Consider the following 26,233-nt stretch of genomic DNA (forward strand, 5'->3'; position numbering starts at 1 on the left):
TCTGAGATCCAATTTGCTTCACTAAATCCTTCAAGGACTCTTGGAAATCCACTATAGCACAAACCATAGTTAATGGTGCCTCTCAAATACTTAAAGAGTCTACGAATAGTCGTCTAATGGTCCTGATTAGGACTTTGTGTGTACCGGCTCAATCTACCTACTGCATAAGTAATGTCAGGTCTGGTACAGTTAATTAAGTACATTAGGCTCCCTATGATCTGAGCATACTTGATTTAGGCAAAACTGTGTTCTCTATTTTTCTTCAGCTATGAGATGGGATCATAAGGAGTTGACACTAGTTTACAATCAAAGTGTTCAAACTTCCTTAGGATCTTCTCAATATAGTGCCTTTGAGAAAGTTTAAGCCCATTAGGTGTTCTAGTTATTTTAATTCCTAGAATCACATTTGCCTCTCCTAGGTCTTTCCTATCAAACTTAGAACCTAGGAATTTCTTGGTCTCACACACCACCTTTAGGCTAGTTCCAAAGATCAGCATGTCATCAACATAAAGACAGATGACTACACATGTGTTATCCTCATACTTGTCGTAGATACACTTACTAGCATTGTTAATGGAATATCCATTAGTTACTAACACATGATCAAAGTTGTTGTGCCACTATTTGGGAGCTTGTTTTAACCCATATAGTGATTTAACTAACTTACACACCTTTTTCTCATTCCCTGGAACTACACAACCCTTAGGTTGTTCCATATAAATTTCCTCTTCCAAATCTCCATTCAAGAATGCAATCTTGACATCCATTTGGTGTATCACCAGATTATGAATGGAAGCTTGAGCGATCATACTCTATTTGACACTATTCTAGTCACATGGGGCAAAGGTGTCAAGTAATCTACATCTTTCCTTTGTTTAAAGCCTTTGGCAACTAAATGAGCTTTATTCTCTATGGACCCATCTTGTTTTAACTTTCTTTTAAGGATCTACTTACAACCAATAGTCTTTGCACCAGGAGGTAAATCTACTAACTTCCATGTATGGTTATACATGATTGATTCGATTTCATTGTTAATGGCCTCCTTCGAGAAGGGTACATTAGGAGAAGTAATAGCTACTTTGTAGGATTTGGGGTCTTCATCTACTAGGAAGGTGTAGAAAGCATCTACAAGGTTTGTTTGTTTCTTATTTCTTTTACTTCTTCTAGGTTCAAATTCAGAAGGTTAAATAGACTTGTCTCTACTTATTTTTTGAACTTGTTGTTCACCATTTAGTTTCATAGGAAATATGTTTTCAAAAAAATCCACATTCTTTTATTTCTATTATGGTATTGACATCTACAAGACTATTTTCCGACTTTGTAACAAGAAACCTATATGTCGCACTATTCTCAGCATAGCCAATGAACATTGCATCAAAGGTTTTAGGACCTAGTTTTCATTTTTTAGGTTCAAGGAAAAGAACTTAAGGTAAACACCCCCACACTTTCAGGTATGCTATATTAGGTGCATAACCCTTCCACAACTCATAAGGAGTTTTACCAATTCTCTTGTAAGGTATTCTATTTTGAATATGACAAGCAGAGAATATAGCTTCCCTCCCAAAAGTTCAAGGGTGCTCCCAAACTTACCAACATTGCATTCATCATTTCTTTTAATGTCCTATTTTTCCTTTATGTTACTCCATTAGACTCAGGGGAATAAGGAGTAGTAGTTTTGTGAATGATCCCATGATCTTCACAAAAAGAATTAAAGGGGATGGACTCATACTCTCATTCCCTATCAGTTCTAAGCCTTTTAATTTTCTTACTTAGTTGATTTTCCACTTCATTTTTGTACTTGATGAAAACATCCCTTACTTCAGCTTTGTTTCTCAAAAGATATACCATTGTTTACCTTGAGTAGTCATTTATGAAAGTTATGTAGAATCTTTTACCACCTCTAGTCATTGTATTTTTTAGGTCTCCTAAGTCACTGTGTATTAAACTTAGTAGATCTAATTCTCTTTCTACTGATTTGCAAGATTTCTTTATGGCTTTTTATTCTACATAGGATTCACATTTTCCATGGTTTTCTAAGGACAACTTAGGGATTAAACTCAATTCAACCATTTTCTTCATATATGAAAGGTTCACGTGTCCTAGTCTACCATGCCAAATATCATAAGAATAAATTATGTAAGCAGAAGAATAAAATGTTTTATTATTGATAATATCATAAACATTCAACATAAATAAATCCTGATTACAATGGCCCTTCCCAAAAAATGCATCATTCTTAGTTTAAATTATTTTATTAGAGTCAAACAAGATCCTCACCCTAGTTTTTAATAGTTGGGTTCTAGACCTTGTTTGATGCATTGGGCTTAGTCGTAAAGTTTTGTTTTCTGAACCTATTTTTTGGCATTTAGGTTTTTCTTCTACCACATTAGCCTTAGAAGATAGTTCCTTAGTTTTCTCAAAATTGTCCCTATTTCGGTTTTGTTCCTCAATCCTAATATGGATTATGACATCTTCTAGGGACATTTGTTTCCTTTTATGTTTCATGTTATCTTTATAGTCTTTTCAAAACTCTGGAAGAGTTTTTACTAAATAACTAGCTATAAAAGGTTCGGGTAATTTAATGGCTTCAATAGCTAAGTCATTAATCAACAAGTGGTAGTCATGGATTTGAGATGATACATCTCTATCCTATGGAATATTTATGAGTTCTTGCATCTTCTAAAATATATTTTTTATTCATTGCATCCCAAATTTCTTTTGCAGCATTATGTTAACAATAAACATCAAAAAGTTCATTAGAAAGGATAGTAAGAATAGCATGTCTAAATTTTTTATTACCAATTTCCCAAATAGGCAACGATTCCAAACCATCTTTTGGTTTTGGATCAGTCAAAATGTATCTCAAGTTCACTTCATCAATTGCAGAGAAAACCCTTTCTTGTCATCTCTTGAATAATGCCTCATTGTAAGGATCAATCTTAGAGGTCAGGATGGGTGTGAACTAGGGAAGCTTCCATTTAGGATCTATTTCAAGATTTTTGTTTTAAGGATATGAAAATAAAAGACTAACCTAAAACACACAAACAAAGAACATAATGAATAACGAGAAAATTTATCAGTGATAGGCTGAGGTGTGATAAACATTGTCCTTGAAATAAATCCACCTTCCTCGAAGATGAACTCGGTACAGTAGGGTACCAGTGGTATACCTCCAAGACTCAATAACCAGTGAATCTCACCTTGGGTGCACTTTGTAGGTGAGACGTGTACAACTTGGGTTATGAAATATTCCTCCAGACAAATATATGAAAGACTATTTGAAAAATTCTCTAAAAAATTGGTGTTTAGAGAGTTAGGGGTGACCTGCTTTTATAGGCCACTAACATAGTTGTAAGTGGAACGAGACTCTACTTGTAAGCGGAATAGGACCCTACTTGTAAGCGAAACAAGACTCTACTTGTAAATGGAATGGGACTCTACTAACACAGTCCCAATGGGACTTTTCCCAAATAGTCGACCAAATATAAAAAACTTAGTCAAACGGAATTAAATTAAATTAAATTAAATAATTATTTTGAATTTTGTAAAAAAAATAACCGAGTTTGCTAAAACATTTTTTTACATTTACACTCTTCCTACAAACTATGTGTATGCTCTCTTGCCATGCTTAATTAGATTGCTATGATTTATTTAAGATCAAGAGAGAAAGTTTTCTGCATTTCCAATTATAAATCTATAATTAAGTTTGTTTTATAAACATATTCAAGTTTATTCTCTATTTTTCTTTCCTTCCTTTTACTTTTATGATTTTCTATTATCATTTGTGTTGTTAAAGATGAAAGCTCATTTTTTACTCGCTTTTACAGAAGTACTTCTACAATGAAGAAATTTAGGTTAGGATTTATCTAACACAATAAAATCTTTGGCTTACATGATATCTACTATCAAGTTTTGCCAAAAGCCATAACTTCTATTGGTTATCTATGAGTCAACCATTGTTGGATAGATATTAATAGGAGCTTGTCATGCCTATAGGCAGGGACATGCATGTAATCACCTGTTTTCTGCTTTTCAAATATCAAAGTACAAACTAACTACTTTACAATATCATTTCCATTTTAATCAGCATTGAAAGTATGTTGTTTTTTAAGTATCATTTCCATTTTAATCAGCATTTAGTGTGTCCTGTCATGGTTGGTTGGACCACTTAATAAAAAAACAGCAAGGTCTGTTCTTCAAAATCTTCATTCGATAGGTTCTCTATCAATTCTTTGCTTTTGCTTTTATGTTAACTTGTTGCAAACTTATTTTAAAAAAATTATGCCTTTCTCTTGTTGTCTAGGTATTTAACTTATGCATAATCTTATGATGTAGCTATGGCTAAAGATACTATACTTGTTACACTCTTTTCTAGTTGGGCGTGTAAAAGGCTCTAGTGATGTCCACTTGTCTTCAAGCGTAGTTGATTTCTATGGTACAAAAATGTTAACTACAACCACAGAAGATAAACTTGAACTAGTTGTTGAGCGAACTCTTTTCTGTTGTATTAAAAATTTTCTGAAGAAAATTTCTATTGAGCAAACTGAGAATGTTTTAACCATCAACCATAACTCAATTTGTGTTTCATGTGTGATACCATCATTTTCACTTGGAACATGTCTATGATGGTGCTTGACTATGCTTCATCATTGCATGTTTATTTTATGTCTTTGTTGAGCATTTTAGCTCTAGGTGGAAGAGCCTATGCTATCTAAGATGCATGAGAAACTGTCTCATCAGTGACCATACAACTAGATGAAGATCCTGGCGAGAACTCTCTATCTTATCCAAGCATCTACTGACTCCTATCATGAACTCCTTAATAGAAGCAAGTTTGGAAGCTAGCTTGTTCAACATCTCAACTGAATTGTCTTAACTCTGATATGAATTTGATCTGATCAATCGACCTCCAACTCTCCTCTAAGAATGTGACTCTAGACTTAAATAACTCCTAAACTGACTCCCTATAATACAAACAAAATGGATGAAGGACACAAGATAAGACCCTGAAAGACAACAATATAACATGCAAACACATGGTCCTGAGGTGGCAATCTAAAATCTGGATGTATGATGAGAACTCTGGAGTCATAAAGGTGTCCACTATGAGATGGCTACAAATGTGACTAGAGAATTCCTATCAATAATCCAAGATAAAAGAGGTATGAGAAACACACTATCACGAGATTGATACTCCATCTATAACCACATATCCTTGACTCAACCTTCAACTTGAGCTTCATAAGAGAAAAGATAAGGTGATCAAGGCGACTTTCGCAAAAAAGGTGCGAATATGAAAACATACCTTTCACCTTTCCATAATGAAAATGTGAGCATTGAGTTGAAAATTGAATCAAAGATCAAACAAATAATGGGATACTAGGCCCGTGATAGGTGTACGGTATAAAGAGGTAATCATGATCAATGAACATATCCCAAAGCATCAAGAAAGTGATAACAAAGTGAAAGGATGTGCCAAGACAAGAGAGGAAGATGAAAGCTCTAGGGAGAAAGCATGCTCAACTCATAGAATGAAAAGAATAATCTAAAGTGTCATGACGAAAGGTGATCCCACTGATACTAAAACTTGTACCGATCTCTGAGCACTCTCAACTAGAAACCAAAGGAAAAAACACTAGGTCTAGGTGATGACTAAACGGCCCTGAAGGCTCTTAGATGCACCCACGTGTGAGGAAGGAATCTTAATCAAAGGATTTAAGCTCATCCTATAAGGTTAAGGTGGCTCTAAAAAGAGAAAGGTAGTCTTTCAAAGGTCCCTAGCAGAAACGATCATACCCTCTGGTGGTACACAATCCTCTACACACCTCTGAAGAGATGGGGTGCTTCCATGCAATGTAGTCATCTCACCACCTCCACACATGAACTACCTCGCATCCCAAGGGCCTCCTATGGTGCAGGCTCTTCCAATGGTTGGCGTATCTCTCAACTCTGGTCACTCACCGACAATCTAAGGTGCATAGTGAGGTGTAGGTGAATCCAAAAATCCTATGAAATTAAAAAGAAAACACATTGGTCACACAAATATCCTAAAATCCACCTTTGGGATATACAAGTCTTCAAATATTAGACTCCAATCAACATCAATGTGTTGGCAACCTCCAAAATGCTTTTAAACATAGATATAGCCCATCATTAGACCTTACTCCAAATCACTAGCTTGGTCAGAGAACAATCAAGGTGACAAGTCTCATATCAAATACGAGGAAACAAAGTTGACTGAGACTAGGGAATTGGAAATAAGGGGATAGGCATGAAACCCACATGAACAAGTAATACATGCATTAGGTAGGAGGAAAGTAGTCATGCAACAAGCAATCATGCAAAGTAGGTACATATCATATAAATCTACACACAAGCTAAGTAAAAAGAAGGATAATCGAGATGAATATCTTGCAAGAATAAAGGGCATGCTCAGAGATATTCAAGATAATATGTAACAAAGAGAATAAACATGTCAAGATAAGCAACACTAAGAATATACAAGTCAGGGTAAGCAGAGTAATCACACAATAAGAAGTGTCAATATGTGAACACAAACAAGAGGATCAAATGATATAATCAAGATGTTAATGTCTCAAACAAATACACAAATCAAGCATGCATCAAAGATAAACATATCAAAAGTTCTCAATGTGCAATCATTAGTTAGGCATACAAAAGCACAGAGAGAGAAGAGTACCCATTGATTGATCAATCAAATGCCATATTTGCCTTAATCTAAGTTCAAGCTTGACCCTCTAGTGATCCCTAATAGAGTCGCCATTTTGTGGACCCCGTATTTCTCTATAATGCGTTCCCACTCGAATGGCGATACTCATTTTTTATTTTGAAAATATGATTTTTGAAAAGTTTTTAGAGTCACCACTTATTTTTGTTTATTTTTAAAAGGAAAAACAAAATAAGAAAAAAAAACCCTAAATGTGACTCTTGAAGGAAAAATAGGTCTATGAAAACCAAGTCTAGGTCCGGAGGTTAGGCTACCTATTGGGAAGGTACAGTGATAAGATGTAACACCCCTCTAAGCCCTTAAAAATGGGTCTCTACTAATCAACTAAGGCAAGTGTGGCAATTGATTGATTAATTGTGGATACCAAATAGTGATCAAGGGTGCACTAGCAAGTCATGCATGAATGGATAAATAAATAAGTGTGATCAGGTATGAGATGCACGTTAGCAACGAATAATGATGTGTTATCATGAAACGAGGTTAGCTCAAATATAAAGTAATGCATGTCACATATTCGAGTCGAAAATCAATCAATAAACAATCAAACATAAAACAAAATCAACAATCGGATGACGAATGTCTCATAAGTTGGGCCCCACCAATGCCCAAATTATTTTTGGCATGAATTAATTCTACAAGTTCCATGATTTTTGGAATTATAGAATTGTATTCATGCTTATTTAAACACATTTTAAAAAATCAAGAAAAAAAAGTGAAAGATGCTTGCCCAAGAGAAAAATAGCAACAATTTTATTAAAAATTGTATTTTTGGTGACCCAAAACTCTATGGATGAATAATAAAAAAAACTGAAGAGTTAAAATTATTTGAAAATTGAAATTAAAAAAAAAAAATTTGAAAGCAAATGTGAAGAATTAAGAGAACATGGCCTATGGGATTGCATATCAAAGGTGGCCATGCATGGGTGCAGAAGTGGGGCTAGGGTAGGTAGTGAATTGGCCATTGAATCATTTTATTGGACATGCAACTTTTGTAGTGGTTTGTATCCATGGATATTGACTGTAACTTGGAATGCCAATCATGTCGTTCATTGAAGATGTATTAAGTGACATGCTTCATGGTGGTGGGATTCATATGCTACATCACTTTCTTCTCATATAAATACTTGACACCTTTGGCAATGCCATTGCACTAGAACCACTATAAAGACCTCTAACAATGAATGATGATCTAGCCATACACCATTAACGAGCTTCTCACTAGACTGCTACTTGATGAAACTATTCTTTATCGTGTTATACCCATATCTTGCACCTTCCATTCCATGCAAAGTAGGAAAAAATCTCGGGTCTATTCAATCAATATAAAGAGAATGTATAATAAGCAAACTTGATCCCGTGTTTGTTAGTAGAGTTCTAAGAAAAACCACCCGATTAAAGGTAATGTCAAAATTTGATATTTCTAGATATAATTCCTTCATCTATTTACTTGATCTTTTTCTATCCATCTTATATCAATAAGATATTTTTTTTCCATAGACAAATATTTGCCCAAGAAGAGCTCCATAAGATGTTGATCGTAAATGATAAAATTGATTGTGGATAAAAATGAAGATAGAGTTGTATTCACATACATGAAAATTATATAGGAATAAGAAAAATCTTTGATTCCTTTTTGAAAAAAATGGAAATTGATTTCTTTGTAGTAATCATATTGTTCCAATTATAATACTCGTGTAGAAAGAATTATAATAAATGCAAAGAAGGGCTTGAACCAAGATTTCTAGATGGATGGGGTAGGGTATTAGTATATCTGACACATACTTTAAATGTGGGAATTTGTCCTCTAAAAAAAGGAAATATTGAATGAATTGATCATAATTTATGAGATTTTGCTATTTCTTTACCGTCTAGAGAAGAGACTAATAATTTATTTCTTATTTCTTTCATCGACCCAAACATACCAATATTAGCACTAATAGTACATAAATGTAATTCCTTGTTCAAACAACTATTGATACTTCCTAGAGTTTCTTCTAAGGCTTGTTACAAAACCCGTTGTCGAACTTGATTAATCGCTCTTTGTTGTTCAAAATGAATGGTTTCATTTTTGTAATTTTCTAATTGTTCCAAAGTATTATAAGACCTGATTAAGTCCATCAAGTAAGTATTTAGGCCATAGCTTAGCAAAAATAGTCCCTTGGCATCCCTTTAAGACTAGGTATGTTGAAGTGATTTGAGTGTCATGAAGAAGAGGTGAAAGATGGGTATTGCACAATTGTGATCACAACACAAGCAACCGTTCTTCTCAGCCATGGTAACATGAATTCTACATGTTCATCCTTAGTTTAAGGGACAATAGGGGTCAGTTGACATGGGAACAATGACATTCATAAATGCATTCTTACAAATCTTTCTAATAATCTCTCCCAAAACCACCCAGCAAGCCACCTTAAGGAAATGGATGTCCTGGATTAATGTTAGAACCCTTATATTTGATATGGATGTTGCTAATGGGAAATCTTAAGGATTCCAATTATGGTAGTAAACAGAGAACCCAACCATGAATTTGAATAAGGTAGACTTTCTTCTTGATATTGATGAAGTTCCAACTTCAATTGCAGTGAATGGTAGCCCTAACTCCGGACTACTGTTATTTCTTGATGGGGTTCAAGACACTGAACTTACAAAATCATTGTAGCCTTTGTCTTCATGCATAGAAGACCTCTTTCTCTCAAACTCTTGGACACAACTTTTTCAATAGTGGTAAGCATCGGGACATTTAACCCATTTTCTGACCTTGTATGAGACATTCCCAAAAAAACCTTTAGAATTGTATAGCGAGTTGCATCTTTAGGACCACCAGAAGCATTAGGAAGCTCATACTTTTTGGTTGTCAAAGCAATAAGGTGGCATTTGGTTTTATCAAATGGCACAACTAGCTCATCACCTAATTTTTGACCAATATGAAATGGTTAAGACACCTTAGCAAGTTCTTTGACATCACTTATTGTAAGATTCAACCACTCATTTCCTTTTTGGACATTTGGAACCCATGAATTCAAAGAACTCATACGCATTTTCATAAGGACCTTGATATATGATTTTTCCCATAAGAGAAGAGAATCTTATCATTAAATAGGTTGCAATTTTTTAGTATTGGTTGGAGGAGGAAGATCAAAGCAGTTCCATTAAGAATAAGGATGAATTGCCTGAGTGAACTTACAATTTGAAAAACTATTGAACTATCCAAATGAATTACCATCTTATCCTTGAAAAAAAAAGCTCTGGTTGTTTCTCCACCGACTAATGCACCAATTATCACCCTATCTCTTCATTGACCAAGAGCTTTCCTGACTCCATCTTATCCTCATCAATAATCTCCAGTAATAGCTCTTCCCATTCTGCCTTTAGGCATTTCAATGTGGTCCATATGGCTTACAAGTGTCTAGAAAATTCCAATGGTATGTAAAGTGGCTCACATAGGGCTCTCTCAAAAGCACCCTAACCAAAATGGCCAGTCCAAATGAGATACTCAACACCTTGAACTTACTAGAATCAGGGGAATAAGAGGAGAAAAAAAAAAGAAAAAAAAAAGAACAGAGTGAGGACTGAAGAAATAGCAAAAGGAAATCAAGTAGATAACGAATATACAGAGCCTCATTTCAAGTGACATCCATGGGCTAATAACAGGTGGAATTAGCAAAGAACACAAGCATGATTCTTATATATCAAGTCCAAGGATGAAACCATACATCAACTACTTACAGGAGGAGTCAAGAAAACCAAGATAAAATCAAACAGAGCATGTATGCAAACAAACAGATTTAGCTAAACAAACTAATAATCCTTAATGTCCAAACAAATCAATAAAATAACACCCAAGAATCTGTAGAAAAATGTAGAAGAATAATATGAAAATGAGAAAATGCGATGTTCATAGAGATCTGACTTGGGAGGCCTCCTTTCGAGCAAGATTTTTGTCCAGCTTCTCAACTCTTATTCCTCTACTCCAACTCTCTCTATCTCATAGTTTTTCTTGCTTTCTCTTCTCCTCTAGACACTCTTTGTAGCTCTCCCTCCTTCAACTCCCTATTTTTCCTACTATTCCCATTCTTCTCTAAGTCTCTTCTCAATGATCTTTGAATTCTCTCCTTACATGTCACCTACTGGTTCTCCACTAAAACAAATCTTTGCTAGTCCACTATCTCATACACCTACTATCAAAACCTCCTAAAAGGTGGTTAAAATGTGGCCCCTAAAATATCCCAAAACCCCTAGATCAAAATGAGGGTCTACACCTTATATTCCATAAGCCAAACCTTTTTAAACATTCCTATGGCTTCCTAATTGGAAGAACAACAACCCTTTATCTTAAATGGAAAGCAAGTTATTATCTAAACAAACTTTTATGACCAAACATTAATTGGAACAAAATTTCCAATAATTATGTAAGACTCAATGTCCTAACAATCTCCCATTTTGGTAATTTTAGGACAAAATATCATTACATAAACCCACATAAACTCTCATAATGAAGTTTACATAATACACATTAATGCTTAATTAAAAATAAACTAAGGGAATATTTTTCAACGCTTTGTAGTACTTATTTTCCAACCCTATAACTTGCACACATACAAAAAAAACTATACCAAAATTAAAGTAATGTGAGAGATAAAATAATATCATGAAAGCAAAATAGGATAGTTAGAGGTTTTTCTTGATGCCTGGTGAAAGCATGAAAAATTAATAGATTCCTATAGCAACATCAAGGTACAATGCAAAGCTCAAAAAGAATATAGATGTATGCAAATCAACCAAATATAATATAAGCTAAATAAGACTTAATTATTTAATTAGTAAAGTGAAGGGGGTGTTCACCAACCATATTAATAGTAGTGAAAGCCTTAGGAAGAAGCTTCTATGACAAAGATTTGTTCTAGAAAGATAGAACATTCAAACAATAATGTTTTTCAGGGAACATCCGTGTTAGGTATCTCTCTAAACCATTTAAGTCATGCTTCCAAAGGTTTATTTAGTTTGCTCCAATGTCTCATGTTCAATTTCCTCCAATATTTCAATTAAGTTCCCTTAATAAATGAATTAAAGAATTCAAAAATTAACTAACTTCCCCTAAATTAAGGAGTTTCTATGATTACTTTATCTCCTTATTTATAACTCTCTTCCCATTTTTAAATGAATTAAATACCAACTCCTCTTAAATTAAGAAGTTTCTATGATCGCCATATCTCCCAATTTATAACTCCTCATTTTTAAATGATTTAAATATTCAATGTTCTCCTTCTGTTTCTTTATTTAAGAGAGTTAACTATTCAATTTTACTCCTTTTTTTGTCACAAAAATGGTAAAGTAATAGAAGTATAAACACGAGAAAGCACATAAGAAATAAAGAGAAAGATGAACAACTTATATATATATATATATTGATTTTGGATATAAGATAAGCAATTAATAAACATCCAGTTCAACAAAAATACATAGAAAGATGAACTAAATATCTAAACATCAAGAGGAGGTGGAGAAGAGAATGAGCTCGAATTGCTTTGAGCATGGATCCACAAAATAATTTAAGTCAACTGACCTTAGATCTCACGGAGCTGAATATCCTATGAGTCCAACCTTTGAAGCACTATAGTCATGGGATCCATCTCCTATGTAGTTGGGCCTGTAGAAGTTGATGCCCCATGAGAAGCTTTAGATTCGCGAGCACGACCTTGATTGGAGCAAGTCCTAGGTGCAACCTTAGGAATAAGTGCATCCTACTCCATAGCTTAGATCTTGTCCTCCTCTACAAGATCCTGTTGACCAACCTATTGAGCTGGTGCAACATCTTGGGGTCCATCAAACACCAAAGGAGCCATGGGACCATACACATGGCTGTAGTGTTTGGCCCAAGAGCTCTCATCCAACAAGGTATGAGCAGCTTAGACCCTCTGTGCAATAGTAATCTCAAAGCCAATATGCTCTAACAGTCTAGCTATAAGGAGTCTGAAAAGAAGTGCACCACTATAGAAAGAGAAGTCTCAATATGGGGTGATGGTATCGATAATGACATGTCCTATGTCGAACTGTTTTCCCGAGAGTATGGCATAGATGAAATGAGCAATTGATCAGCGAATCTTGGTAAGATTGGATGAGAGATAGAAAGAATATGTAAGGAAAGTCATAAGAATCCAAGATGGCTTAAAGAAGCTAGCCAAAGGAATATATGCAGGAAGCTCACAAGGAGCACCATACAAAAAAACAAGAATTGAAATGAACTCTCCATGAGTGAAAAACTAAACCCCTAGAAGGAAATAAGACAAGCATCAAGTTTTGGCATGTCAAGTACATGATTGATTGACAAAGAAGTGATTTGAAAGGACTAACTAAACATGTTTACATAGAACATGAGAACTAGAAGAGGATAATAAGAACCTTTCAAAGTGAACAAAGACTCCCACTCTTTCTTGCCGAGAATGGTGGGGAAAAGAGTGTCCTAAAAGGCACAAAGGTCAATCGAGCATTCAACCTCAATACGACATATCTAAAAATGAGCATAGAAACTATCACAAGACTTCCGAGAGTAAAAGCACTCTATAGGAAGACCAGAAGGATCAAAAGGACCTTAAAAAGCGATGCCTTAAATGTGCTCAAGTGACTTAGGAGGGTTCACCTCTTGCCGACGCCTGCAACTAGACATAACTAGTAGAATATGAAAAGACAAGAAAACCAAGAAGAATACAAAATAATAATAATAATAATCTAAACCACTAGGCATTCCTAAATGAGGTGTAGAACAATACTATAAAGTCAAAAACAAAAAAAACAAAAAACAAAAAAACAAAAAACAAAAAACAAAAAAAAAAAACTAACCTCAAATGACAAAGTAACTGAGTGTTAGAGCACTTGAGAGAATAGGAAAATGTTTGAAATGTCAAAAGGCTCACTGGATGGGTTTTTATACCCAGATGTACCACTAGATTCAGATTAGTGCTCGAGTGGGACACTCAATGGATGCACCACTGGATGTAACTTATAACGCCTGAGCAGTAAAGTCGTCGGTTATGGCTTGAGTACTTAGGCATTAAGGACATTGGATGCAGTGCTCATGCAATCAATGCCTTATTTCAATTTTAATAGGGATAGAATACTCAACTAACTAACATATAAATAAGGATTGACACCGATTAAAACAAATATTAACAACAAACTAAAAAGAGCAGATAATTAAATTCATAAACTCTTAGATCAATCAGTAATAACTTAAGTAAGTTACTTCAGATAGTACACATCAATCCATTAAGAAAGAAGTTTTGAGTTCACAAGTTAGAGTTAATCATAATCTCAAATTCAAAAACCTAATGGATAACCATCAATGTATAAGATAGTCAACATAAAAACATAAGTATTGATGTTCAAGGGAATATGATTTATTGTCTATTTCTATATTTCGAAATTGATCACTTAGAAGAGATCCAATCATGCCTTTGGTTAAATTTAAGAATACATCCAGTTAATTTGAACTAAGATTGCCGAATTTCTATTTAACACAACCTCGTTGATCTACATACAACACAACTTGACTTCCCATTAATTTGATATTTTTTTCTTTTATTTTCCTTTCTTTTTTTGAAAATTGAGTCATTGTAAACCATGATCATTTTATTTTTCTTTTTATATTCATTAATGGTTGCCTTTGTATCCACGTTAGAGGTGTTTCCAAATGTTGCAAGGGAGTAGCATAAGTTTAAAAGCATGAATCTTAGACAAGAGTATAAGAGTTATGCTTAACCAAAGATTCAATGTTTTGTATCGACTCACCTCGAGAAACAAATAATGATAATAGTCAAACAAGCTATGTAGATAATAAGATTTGAGCATGACAACGGATCCTTCCAAAGCAACCAAAGTCTACTTTATGAGTTAAACATAAGAAGTCTCCTTTGAGATCAATTACAAGATGTAACTAATATTGAAATTCCCATATACAAGGACATTTAATTATCAAGAATCAAATACATCAATAGTGATTAAGAAATATCTATGAATCCATCCACATCAAATCTTATAGATATAGTATTGTGACCCTCTATTTTGTTCCTAGCACACACGTTTTTTTTTTTTTGTCTCACTCCACTCCTTTTTAGTGCATGTTTAGAATCCCTTTTTACTCAATTTTTCATCGTCCCCTAGTGGTCTATGTCTACTCGGCTCATTATTGATTTTTGAGCTACATTTTGGAGACCATCAGGGGATTATTTTGGGTTCGAGCACGATTATTGGAGGCCTCGAGATTGTTTTTTTAAAGCATATTTTCAGAGCTTTAGAGCTCTTTTGGGCAGTTTGGTTGGGATTAGCACACGTGTCCTCATCCTAGTCGTCATTTTCTCTTCCAATTCGGCCTTTTACGGCCCTTTTTAGGCCCACCTTTTTGGAGCACGTTTTGGAGAGGAGAGTGGGGAGACAATTTTCGTAGGGACTAGGAGGTTGGTTAGGACAGAGGAGGGATATTCTCTACAGTGTTGACACGTAGCAGAGAGGCAGGAGGTTCTTTTTTGGGTTTGTTAGAGAGAAGATGAACTACAGGTCACTGGAGGTGGAGTGCAGACGATATTCAGGTGGCTGGAGCTGAGAGAAAGAAAAAGGAGCTATGAATGAGAGTGAGAAGGTAAGGTAGCTGTTTTGAGAAAGCCATTTTGAGAGAGAGAGCTGTAAGCAGAGGAGGTGAGTCCACTGATTTTCCTGGATTTTAGAGAGTGAGTTGAGTGGAGATTTTGAAAAAAAAAATGAGACTGAGTGGAAGAAAAAGGACTTGGCAGGGATGTTTTTGGGGGAGAGCTTGAGATAGAATGGACTGAGTTGTAAGAAACAGAGAGATTCAACAGGAAGGTTTTTGGGGAGAGTAGGAGGCTTTCCATATAGCTGTTGGAAGAAGGAACAGGACAGTGAGAGAAAAAAAAATGAGAGAGGAAAAACAGAGAGAAGTTTAGAGGGGATGATCTAGGCATAGAGGTGGATTCTTTTCTAGGTTTGGTGTGAGAGGCTTCTGAAAGAAGGTTTTAGAGAGACTGTTAGCAGGAGAGAGGGGATTGACGATTATGGAGAAAGCTAGAAAGGAATGGAGGGAAGTTGGTGTCTGAAGGAAGAATGTCTACTAGAGGGCTTTTTCAGGTAAGTTTGCTGGATACTTCTCTTGTTCGTTCTCACTTCCTCTGCTCTTCATCATCTATTCTTGCTACTTGAGCATCATTAGTTTGTGTGGTTATGGATTGAGTTTGGATGAATTTGAGTTCGTTTTCATGCTTGCTCTGTTTTGGTTGTTTCATGCTTTCTTTAATTTCTCTCATAAATGATTGAAGTGTGGACTGTTTTAGCTTATTACTTGATCAATCAAGTCATTGCTCTCTGCTTGTCTCACCCGTTTAGACCGTTGAGTGCAGCATGAAATGGGGTCTTCATAGTGGAGTGCTTATTTTGTTTTGAACATGTTCTGCCTCTTGAGTCCTCCCCTTTTGCTTTTGAAAAATACCAACCATTACTTTTGTAAACTATTTGGAAGCTCTAGAATGATGGTAAAAAAAAAAAAGTTTTTAATTCCAAATGGTTTCTGGATGTGATGAACTAGGAAAGTCAAAAGTTCAAGATATTGGCCTGGTCATTGCTGTTGGAATGGGTGGAGGAACGGGTACTAGTGAGGCTCCTGTGATTGCAGTTGCAGAATCATTGGGGAATGGTTCTACATCTTGGCTGAGAAATAAAGTTATTGAATCAATATATAACCTTGAGGCTCTCTTACTATTTCCATTAGAATTGTTGATAACTAAGGAATGAAAGAGTATAAAGCTTGAACTTCAACTTCGGACGTCAGGTTCACTTGACGGCTAAGCACCCATTGCTTGAACGGGTTGGTTAGGAAAATCACTACCAGAATCACCATCACTAAGTGTTTCCTATTATACAAACTCTGTAGCATGGAGGTGTAATGGGTTTAATAATGGTGTTTGGAGTGCTAATAAGCCTACTCGGTACATTGGTGCTCATGCAATTACTGGAAGGCACATGCCAGATTTTCAAGGAAACTGAGATAGTCAAGAGAAGGTGTGGGCAAACTGAACCTGTATTTCACTGCACTACTTTAAACTTTGATCCTGGCAGTCTGATATCTTTGTTGGGGAAAGAAGTATGAGCAAGGTAAAATCGCAACTTGGTAGAGGAGAATAAATGTCGGTGCATGAAATGGCAAACAAGATGATGTTTGAGCTATATTTTGCCAGCCTGAAGAAGAAAAGATGCTTGGTAAAACAATATTGGAGACTTGCACAGATCCCTACTCTGATGTTAACAAACCAGAATGAAGTTTCTGGTGAAGAACTGAAACCATTTCCAGAGAGGCTTTATGTGGTTCTTGCTAGAGAAACCATTGAAGAAATCATTGGAACCCCAAGGGATCTGTGCAACTCATCCAAAATCCCTCCATCAAATTTGAACCCAAAGCCAAACAACTCCGCGTCTAAAACCTTAGGACCAGCCCACCCCCCTCAGCTTCACTCATCACCAAGCCCACTTTTATCACTTCCTCCACTACTCATTTCCTACCCAACCTAGCTCTATCTTTCTCACCTAACAAGTGCTGGTAATGCTAGTGAAGACTGGTCACGCNCTTTGTAAGCCCTAACCCTAGCCAAATTTTTTTACAGCGATGGCAACAATGGTGAGCTCAGCTGGTGGTCTTTTGGCAATGCTGAACGAGAGCCATCCGATGCTCAAGTTTCATGCACTCTCCAATCTCAATACTTTCGTTGACTATTTCTGGCCTGAGATCTCCACCAGCGTACCCATCATGTACTCCTCTTCCTCTCTTGCTATTTGTTTGTTTTTTCTCATTTGAATCAACAATTCCTTACTGATTAAGAAATTACAACTTTTAGTGATTGAAACTACATAACGTTTCTTTGTTTTTGGGTGTTTTGTTGCTCATAGTTCATTCAGACTTGGAATATAATCTTGTGATGCACCCATACTATTTTCCGTAATTTCCTTCTAATAAAATTTGTTTGGTTTCTTATTCTTGTTAGTAATTTTCTTGATGCACATTATCACTCTATCCATTTTCATAATTTGATTGAACTAACATTTAAGTAAAGTTTATTTCACATTGTTAACTTTTACATTTATGTTATCCTGATTTTGCTTGATCTTTTCATTATGCCCCATTTTTGTTGTGGTGGAAAAGAAAGTAAACATTGAAATTTTACTGCAAAAATGGTGTTGGAATCATGAATATGGTTTATTTTTCTTGTTCCTGTTTATTGATTTATATAATTATTTGGCTTTTTGTTTTGGTCTTCCCATCCCTCGTTACAGCAAGACCTAGAAAATGAACCAGTAAAAATAGACTATCCTCTGCTTTTGGAGAAAATCTTTGTGCCAGCTGTCACCCTGATGCAATCTTCTTCCTGTGCAATACACTAAAAAGTCTCTAATTAAGCTAAGAAAGGAAAAAAAACGTGACAAACTTATTAAAGGTCTCATTGATTTTGTGCTGTTTGGTTGCAATTTTTGTGTCAATCTATCTATGCTAGGTGACAACCATATTTGATTCCTCTAAAAGTTGCTCACAGCACCTGTATCGATGCTTAACACAGGATGGGCTGACTAAAAACATCAATTAGTAGGATCCAAATATAAAGAAATTGTCCACAAAGTTTGAAGTATCAGTGTAACTAAATACATGGACATCCCTAATTCCTAATAGCCATTGGGTTTTAGTGCAAGATAGTTTGATTGAGTTTTTTTCTTCTTTTTTTTTTCAACATTTTTGGCATTTTAGATTCACCAAAATCATAATTCCTTTGTTCTTTATTGTATATTTTGCATATTCATTGCTCTAATGTTTCTAGTCTCTGTTATAACTGTTCCTACAAAAATTCTCATTTAAAAATTGATATTTTTGTACTACGAGTGCTATTTACATATAAAAATTAAAATTCTATAGATTGACATGTGAATTGTTTAGCCTTTTGCAAATGATGATTGTGTTATTTTGCTATACAGAGAAAGTTTATATGAAGATGAAGAATTTGATCAAAGACAAAGGCAACTTGCTGCATTGTTGGTCTCAAAGGTCAAAACCATCTTTTTCTCTCTTTTATTTATGATTTTCACTAAATCTGTTGTATATTGCTTTCACAAGATGAATTTTTTTCTTGTAAAAATTGTTGTTGCAACTGGCCTTGAAGTCAAGAAAGGAAAGAGATCAGAATCATTTAGCTCTTTTTAGTGTTATGGTTGATTTTTTGTGTCTTGGGCATAGATACTGAAGTCCTAAAAATTACCATACTTTTCTCTTGGTTTTTGACACAACTGAATGTATGCTCTTTAACAAGGATAATCACACCACACAGAATCTTGACACACTGGATATAAGTTTAACATGAATTCCGTCAACAATGAATGGACAAATAATCAATAGCTGTGAAAGCCTCTATTCTCAGTCTCTAATCAGAATTTCCACCTGCATATACATAAATGGATCAGCTGCACTATATTCCGTGGTATGCCCATTGCAGCTATGATGTTGCTGTCAAAATGTGCATGAAGCCATAATATCTTTGTGCCTTGTTTCTGGAACCTGTCGCCATCCAACTTGCTGTACTGACTGCATAACTGAGAAGGCTAGCTTTGAAAACAATTGGTTCATCAGCTATGGTCACGGGGCAGGGAGTCAGGGAGATTATGTAGCTGAAAAATTCAGTTGTATTTAAATTTTAAGAAATTGGATTGTGCATTCAGAGAATATTAATGCACTGTTATTTTGTTTACTGATAATGGCAGCACCATAGCCTGGATCATTATTCCTTTTTTTCTTTTTCATTAGGTCGAAGAAATTCCTTGAGGGGATTTGGTGTTTGTCCACCTTTAGGTTTATATGGTCTTTACAGATATTCAGATCCACTTATTTTTAATTAAAAAGCTTGAATTTGCATCCATAAATGGACTATGGTTAGCTTGTTACCGATAATGTCATCAGATAGTAAATGCTACTCAATGCAATGAAAGTAAGATATTGAATCACACACTCTTGCCATGTTACTTTTATGCGTCTAAATCTCTCTATACCTGAATTATACCTTCTTCTTTTTTTTTTTCCCACAGGTCTTCTATTACTTGGGTGAACTCAATGACTCATTGTCGTATGCACTTGGAGCTGGTCCTTTATTTGATGTTTCAGAGGATTCTGATTATGTACACACTCTTCTTGGTAAGAATGATATGCATGTTGCACTGATTTTATCAGGAAGTTATTATACTTACCACAGGGTTTTAAGACTTTGCATGTGTTATAACTTCAATTGCCTATGAAATGGGTGTAGATGAGAGTTTGAGAAGGCTTAAGATGAAACATCACCTTTAGTTATTCATCAATTATGACCTGGATATCTTTTTAAGCTTTGATTCCATAAGTAGGATTAATCATGGAAAAGTCTAGGTACATGTAAGGCTGTGATTTACTGACGTTACGCTTTGGATTGTGTTTCTCCTCTTAGCTAAAGCTATAGATGAATATGCCAGTCTAAAGTCTAGGGCAGGAGAATCAAATGATGAAGCACTGGTGGATCCTCGGTTGGAGGCAATTGTGGAGAGAATGTTGGATAAGTATGTAGACCTCTACCTATTCCCTTTTGTATTATTACTCTCCTATTTGTCTTATTTTTGCCTCGCTTAGGTGTATTGTGGATGGAAGATACCAACAAGCTATGGGAATGGCAGTTGAATGCCGAAGATTGGATAAACTTGAGGAAGCAATTACTCGGAGTGATAATGTTCATGGAACTCTGTCGTATTGCATTAACATCTCTCATTCCTTTGTTAATCGAAGAGAATATCGCCGTGAGGTAAGGGGATGATCTTGTTTGTTCTCTGAAGACTTATAATCAACACTCAAACCCTAGCCATCAGACCCATGTCTTCTTAACTCTTTCTGTTTCATTAGTCATGTTGGTAGATCTCCTGTCAAAACTATTCACTCTACATTCCAGTTATTTTACCTGATGCTATCATGTTGGTTTCTCCATTCTAAGATCACTTGGCAGTTATGCGTCTTGTGCAAGAATGGTGATGTCAAGGCAATAATACCCATATCACTTTGTAAATGAGGTGATTGCCTGAGTGAAGAAAGCGATTAAACTCTAGTTAGTAAATGTGTTAGATAGTAAATCAACAGAACATTATGATAATAATAATCATTATTATCATTCAAGACTAATAAAATAGTCTAGAGCACTATGTTTTCTTGGTTGATTTGGGTTTCAGTTTTCACTATTTTTTTTTTCTATTGACTGGATTTCTAGGTATAGATATTTGATCTTCTTCCATCTCCAGCATTTCTTTCTTGAAACTCTTCAACTTCTATGTTCCTGTTCTTTTATTAGTTATGCTTCTGTCAAATGATTTTCAGTTTTCCACTCTTGCTGGCGTTTTATTCCTTATTTTTCTTTCTATGTTGGTCATGAAAGTGAGGAAACTTCTTAGAAAACTAAAAAAATGGGAAATAATGAAAAGTTATATGCCTGCCGAAGATGAAAGCAAGGAAAATCTTAAGTGATCAAAAGCTATTACACGTGTATGCTTCTGATGATTGCTTGATTGGAAAATAGAAGTCTGTTCGATTTGATCTTTTATATCAGGGTTATGACCGTATAATGATCCTTCAAAAATTGTTTCTACAGGTGCTTCGTTGTCTTGTTAAAGTATATCAGAAGCTTCCATCTCCCGATTATTTGAGTATTTGTCAGTGTCTTATGTTCTTGGATGAACCTGAAGGTGTTGCAAGCATATTAGAAAAACTTCTTCGTTCTGAAAATAAAGATGATGCTCTGCTGGCATTTCAAATAGCCTTTGATCTTGTTGAGAACGAGCACCAAGCTTTTCTCCTGAATGTGAGAGATCGCCTTTCTAATCCCAAGTCTCAACCCTCTGAATCAGTGCAGCCAGGAAACAATGACCCTGATACTGCTCAAAATGGAAATCCTGGTGCCTCAGAGGATGTTGAGATGACAGATGGATCTCGTGCTTCTACTGGGAGTTTGCTTGAAATGGATCCAAATGAAGCATTATATGCTGAGAGACTGACAAAAATCAAGGGAATTTTGTCTGGAGAGACATCAATACAATTGACTCTGCAGTTTTTATATAGTCATAACAAGTGAGACAGCTCATTTTTTTTCCCCATCTTTAGAATTTCCATGTTAAATTTTGTAAATGCTTTTTGGGCTCTCTTTTAAGTTGTGACAAGACACTCACACCTTATGGTTGAAATTTTAACATAGATCGGACCTTCTAATTCTGAAGACAATAAAGCAATCTGTTGAGATGAGAAATAGTGTCTGCCACAGTGCAACAATTTATGCTAATGCAATTATGCATGCTGGGACAACTGTGGATACATTTCTCAGGGAGAATCTGGTGGGATTTGTTGAACCTCTAACCCTTCCTTTGTCTTTTATTCCATGATGCTCCTTTTACTTTGTTGTATATGCTTATTGTCTTGTGTTTTACAGGACTGGCTGAGCAGAGCCACAAATTGGGCGAAGTTCAGTGCAACAGCAGGGCTAGGTGTGATTCACAGAGGCCACCTGCAACAGGGAAGGTCACTGATGGCACCTTACTTGCCTCAGAGTGGGGCTGGTGGTGGTGGCAGTCCATACTCAGAAGGTGGTGCCCTCTATGCTCTAGGTCTGATTCATGCCAACCATGGGGAGGGAATCAAGCAATTCCTTCGTGATAGCCTGCGTAGTACCAATGTTGAGGTGTTTACTTTCATAATATAGTACTATCCTTTTCAGAGTTATCTCCCAGTCAATACTGGATCCAAATTGGAAAACATTTTTGTTGATGCAGGTTATACAGCATGGTGCATGCTTGGGTCTTGGTTTAGCTGCTCTCGGAACTGCTGATGAAGATATCTATGATGATATAAAAAATGTGCTCTATACTGACAGTGCTGTTGCAGGTGAAGCAGCTGGCATCAGTATGGGTTTACTAATGGTTGGAACTGCAAGCGAGAAGGCAAGCGAGATGCTTGCTTATGCTCATGAGACACAGCATGAGAAGATTATTAGGTAAAGTTTTCTGTGGTTTGGGTGTTGCACTGAGGCTTTGCTTTATTTATTCTCTTCTTGTTTATATGGCTGTTTTGTGTTGCAGGGGTTTAGCATTGGGAATAGCCCTTACGGTGTATGGAAGAGAAGAAGAAGCTGACACATTAATTGAGCAGATGACTAGGGATCAGGATCCTATACTACGATACGGTGGTATGTATGCATTGGCATTGGCCTATCAGGGAACAGCAAACAACAAGGCTATTCGCCAGCTGTTGCACTTTGCTGTATCAGATGTGAGTGATGATGTCAGGAGAACTGCTGTTCTAGCACTTGGGTTTGTTCTATACTCTGAACCAGAGCAGGTTAGGATCTCAATGTGTTCCCAGTTTTTCTTTTTGTTTTCCTGTCTTCTCCTTTCAATGTCTCTGTGTGTGTGATGAATTGCATAGGTCTCACTGTACTGTTGCATTGCAGACTCCTCGAATTGTCTCACTATTATCTGAGTCCTACAACCCACATGTTCGATATGGTGCTGCTCTTGCAGTAGGCATTTCCTGCGCTGGTACTGGCCTGAGTGAAGCAATATCTTTGCTAGAGCCTCTGACATCAGATGTTGTCGATTTTGTTCGTCAAGGTGCCCTTATTGCAATGGCTATGGTTATGGTCCAGATCAGTGAAACTAGTGATTCCCGTGTTGGAACTTTCAGGTATTGCACTATTATATTCTGCATTTTATGTTTTTTTGGCTTCTTCTCCTTCTTCTTCTTGTTATTATTATTTTATTTTTATTTCTAGTGATGCTCATAAAAGAGCTTTCAGGTACTGCACTTTTATAATCTGTCGTATTTTTTAATATCCTTTTTCTCAATTGTTTTTTTCCTTCTTATTATTATTGTTGTTGTTGTTGTTGTTGTTATTGCCCTTCTTGTTATTATTATTATTATTATTATTATTATTATTATTATTTTCTTAATTGCAGGCGACAATTGGAAAAAATAATTCTTGACAAGCATGAAGACACTATGAGCAAGATGGGAGCAATTTTGGCCTCAGGAATCCTGGATGCTGGTGGAAGGAATGTGACCATAAGGTTGCTTTCTAAGACAAAACATGATAAAGTCACTGCAGTTGTTGGGCTTGCTGTTTTCAGCCAGTTTTGGTATTGGTATCCCCTTATCTATTTCATTAGTCTGTCCTTCTCGCCCACTGCTTTTATTGGACTGAACTACGACTTGAAAGTCCCAACGTTTGAGTTCTTATCTCATGCAAAACCTTCGCTGTTTGAGTACCCTCGACCAACCACCGTGCCCACTGCAACATCTACTGTGAAACTTCCCACTGCAGTTTTATCAACATCAGCAAAGGCAAAAGCTAGGGCTAAAAAAGAGGCTGAACAGAAAGTTAATGCTGAAAAGTCAGCAGGGACAGAGTCCTCTTCATCTACCGGTCAAAGTTCTGGAAAAGGAAAATCCACTACTGAGAAGGATGGGGACTCTATGCAGGTAAATATCGCGTACTATCTGTTTCTGATGTATAGATGCATGAGCTATATCCTTTTCTTACATGGCAACTTTGGGTCTGCTTTACCTTTTACTTCGTTTCTTGTTTCATTTGTCTTTTCTTTTCTTTTTTTCCTTTTCCCAGTTGGAATTGATATAATTTAACTGTTAAAGGGCCTATGAGTTACTGTTTTAAAATAAGAAATTGGAAAATTGTCATACAATTATTAATCCATAATTTTCTGATATTCATGGTTAAATTTGTTCCATTTTGTCCAGAAATTTGAAAATTAGAAAAATAACTATTACGATGCTTTTATTCGGTTTTGGCACTCAACTGTTGTCTAGGAAATGGTAATGACAAGTTTCATTTGGGCCCAAGAATTAAAAAGGCCATTTAAAATTTTAAATCTGTTTTTGTTCTATAAGCTGTGCTGGTCAGCATCGCTCACTTGTCATACCCATGAGCTTGCATCACCGTATTTTTTGTTTGTGCCATGTTATTGTTACAAGTTTTTTGGGATATTTATTGGCAGGTTGATAGCCCTTCAGAGAAGAAGGTAGAGCCTGAGGCTTCCTTTGAAATTTTAACCAACCCAGCAAGGGTGGTTCCTGCCCAGGAGAAGTTCATTAAATTTCTGGAGGAAAGCAGATACGTGCCAGTGAAGTTAGCTCCATCAGGGTTTGTTCTCCTGAGAGACTTGCGCCCTACTGAACCTGAAGTGCTGTCTCTCACGGACACACCCTCATCCACAGCATCACCTGCTGGTGGATCGGCCACTGGACAGCAGGCTGCGGCATCAGCCATGGCAGTGGATGAGGAGCCCCAGCCACCTCAGGCTTTTGAATATACATCATGATTAGATGTTGATCACATTTGATTCTCACGCCATATGATATTCTGGGAGAAGCTGTGGTTGTCTTTGAAACAAGTTATTGCAAGTGAAGCAGTAATCCTTGGAAGGTGAGTTTGTGGGCATGTTAGGGTTCTTTGATGCTATGCTGCTGGTCTTGTTGAAACCGCTGAAACCGTGTGCTCTTTCTAATTTATATATACATTGAAAGTGAGCTGAGTAGGGAAGCTGCTATAACTTCTTTCCATTTACCTGTAACTGAGGAATTTGGTCACTGAACAGGACGAGGTTGTCATTTTCTACAAGTGGGTTTCTCAAGTCTGTTCACCTATCCACCTGAGTAAGTGAAAACTTTTGCATTCATAATCTTCCTGTTTGGCTTTGACATCCTTTGGAAGGGAAAACTATTGGTTTAGGGGTGGGAGGGGCGGCTTCGTCAACAGCTCTGGATTTTATACTCAGAAAGAAAGTTCAATAGAGGCATTGTGAATCATCTTCCAACATGTATTGGGAAATTCTTTTGCTTAAAAACCAGATGCTATATTTCTACTCCTGTTTTGAATCTACCATTTCTTATTTATTGAAACCATTTTAAATAGGGAGTTTTTGGAGTTCAAAGCTCTTTTCTTTATCTTTTCTTTTTTTTAGGATTTTATTTTTTATTTTTGTTTATGAGATTTAAGAAAATTATTCTTGTTTTATTTGGTTTCTTTTAGGCTTAATAAAACTCCCCTTCACTTAAAAAAAATCATAATCTTATTCCCCAATCTCCCTCCCTTGGTGCCACCTTTTCAAATACTAACAGATTCAACTGATTGGACGCTTGCATTAGGAGCTCCATGAATTGGTTTGCTATTTACAAGAAGATATACTTAATAACTTTAACAACTTGAAGGTGCATATTATCCCATTCTAGGAAAGAGTATTGAAAGGAAAAGTTTAGGATTTAGGATTTTAGATCTCGGCGGTTAGAATCTGTGTACCGTTGGATCTTGAAAATTTTGGAAGAAAATGGAAAGGGGAAGTAAGAAGAAATAGAAGGAAAAATGAAAAATAAACTTGAAG

General features: G+C 35.9%; 1 protein-coding gene across 1 annotated transcript; it reads left to right on the forward strand.

The window, feature by feature from the left end:
• Positions 1–17,405: 17,405 nt before the first annotated feature.
• On the forward strand, positions 17,406–25,770 carry LOC117923579 (26S proteasome non-ATPase regulatory subunit 1 homolog A-like). Its single transcript, XM_034841935.1, has 13 exons — positions 17,406–17,554; positions 18,767–18,836; positions 19,868–19,973; positions 20,260–20,368; positions 20,439–20,607; positions 21,442–21,917; positions 22,042–22,177; positions 22,273–22,521; positions 22,613–22,833; positions 22,919–23,177; positions 23,290–23,522; positions 23,795–24,317; positions 24,851–25,770. Exons 1-13 carry the CDS (start codon positions 17,412–17,414, stop codon positions 25,172–25,174), a joined length of 3,018 nt encoding a protein of 1,005 aa, XP_034697826.1. The 5' UTR covers positions 17,406–17,411; the 3' UTR covers positions 25,175–25,770.
• Positions 25,771–26,233: the final 463 nt, after the last annotated feature.

This window comes from Vitis riparia, chromosome 10 (assembly GCF_004353265.1).
Source record: "Vitis riparia cultivar Riparia Gloire de Montpellier isolate 1030 chromosome 10, EGFV_Vit.rip_1.0, whole genome shotgun sequence".
Classification (NCBI taxonomy): Eukaryota; Viridiplantae; Streptophyta; class Magnoliopsida; order Vitales; family Vitaceae; genus Vitis; species Vitis riparia.

Bases quoted from the DNA above. Each gene is read 5' to 3' on its own strand.
- LOC117923579 (XM_034841935.1), top strand. From the start codon at position 17,412: ATGGCAACAATGGTGAGCTCAGCTGGTGGTCTTTTGGCAATGCTGAAC. The intron at 22,178-22,272 runs GTGGGATTTGTT...TGTGTTTTACAG, and splicing joins CATTTCTCAGGGAGAATCTG to GACTGGCTGAGCAGAGCCAC. The intron at 22,834-22,918 runs GTAAAGTTTTCT...TTTGTGTTGCAG, and splicing joins CAGCATGAGAAGATTATTAG to GGGTTTAGCATTGGGAATAG.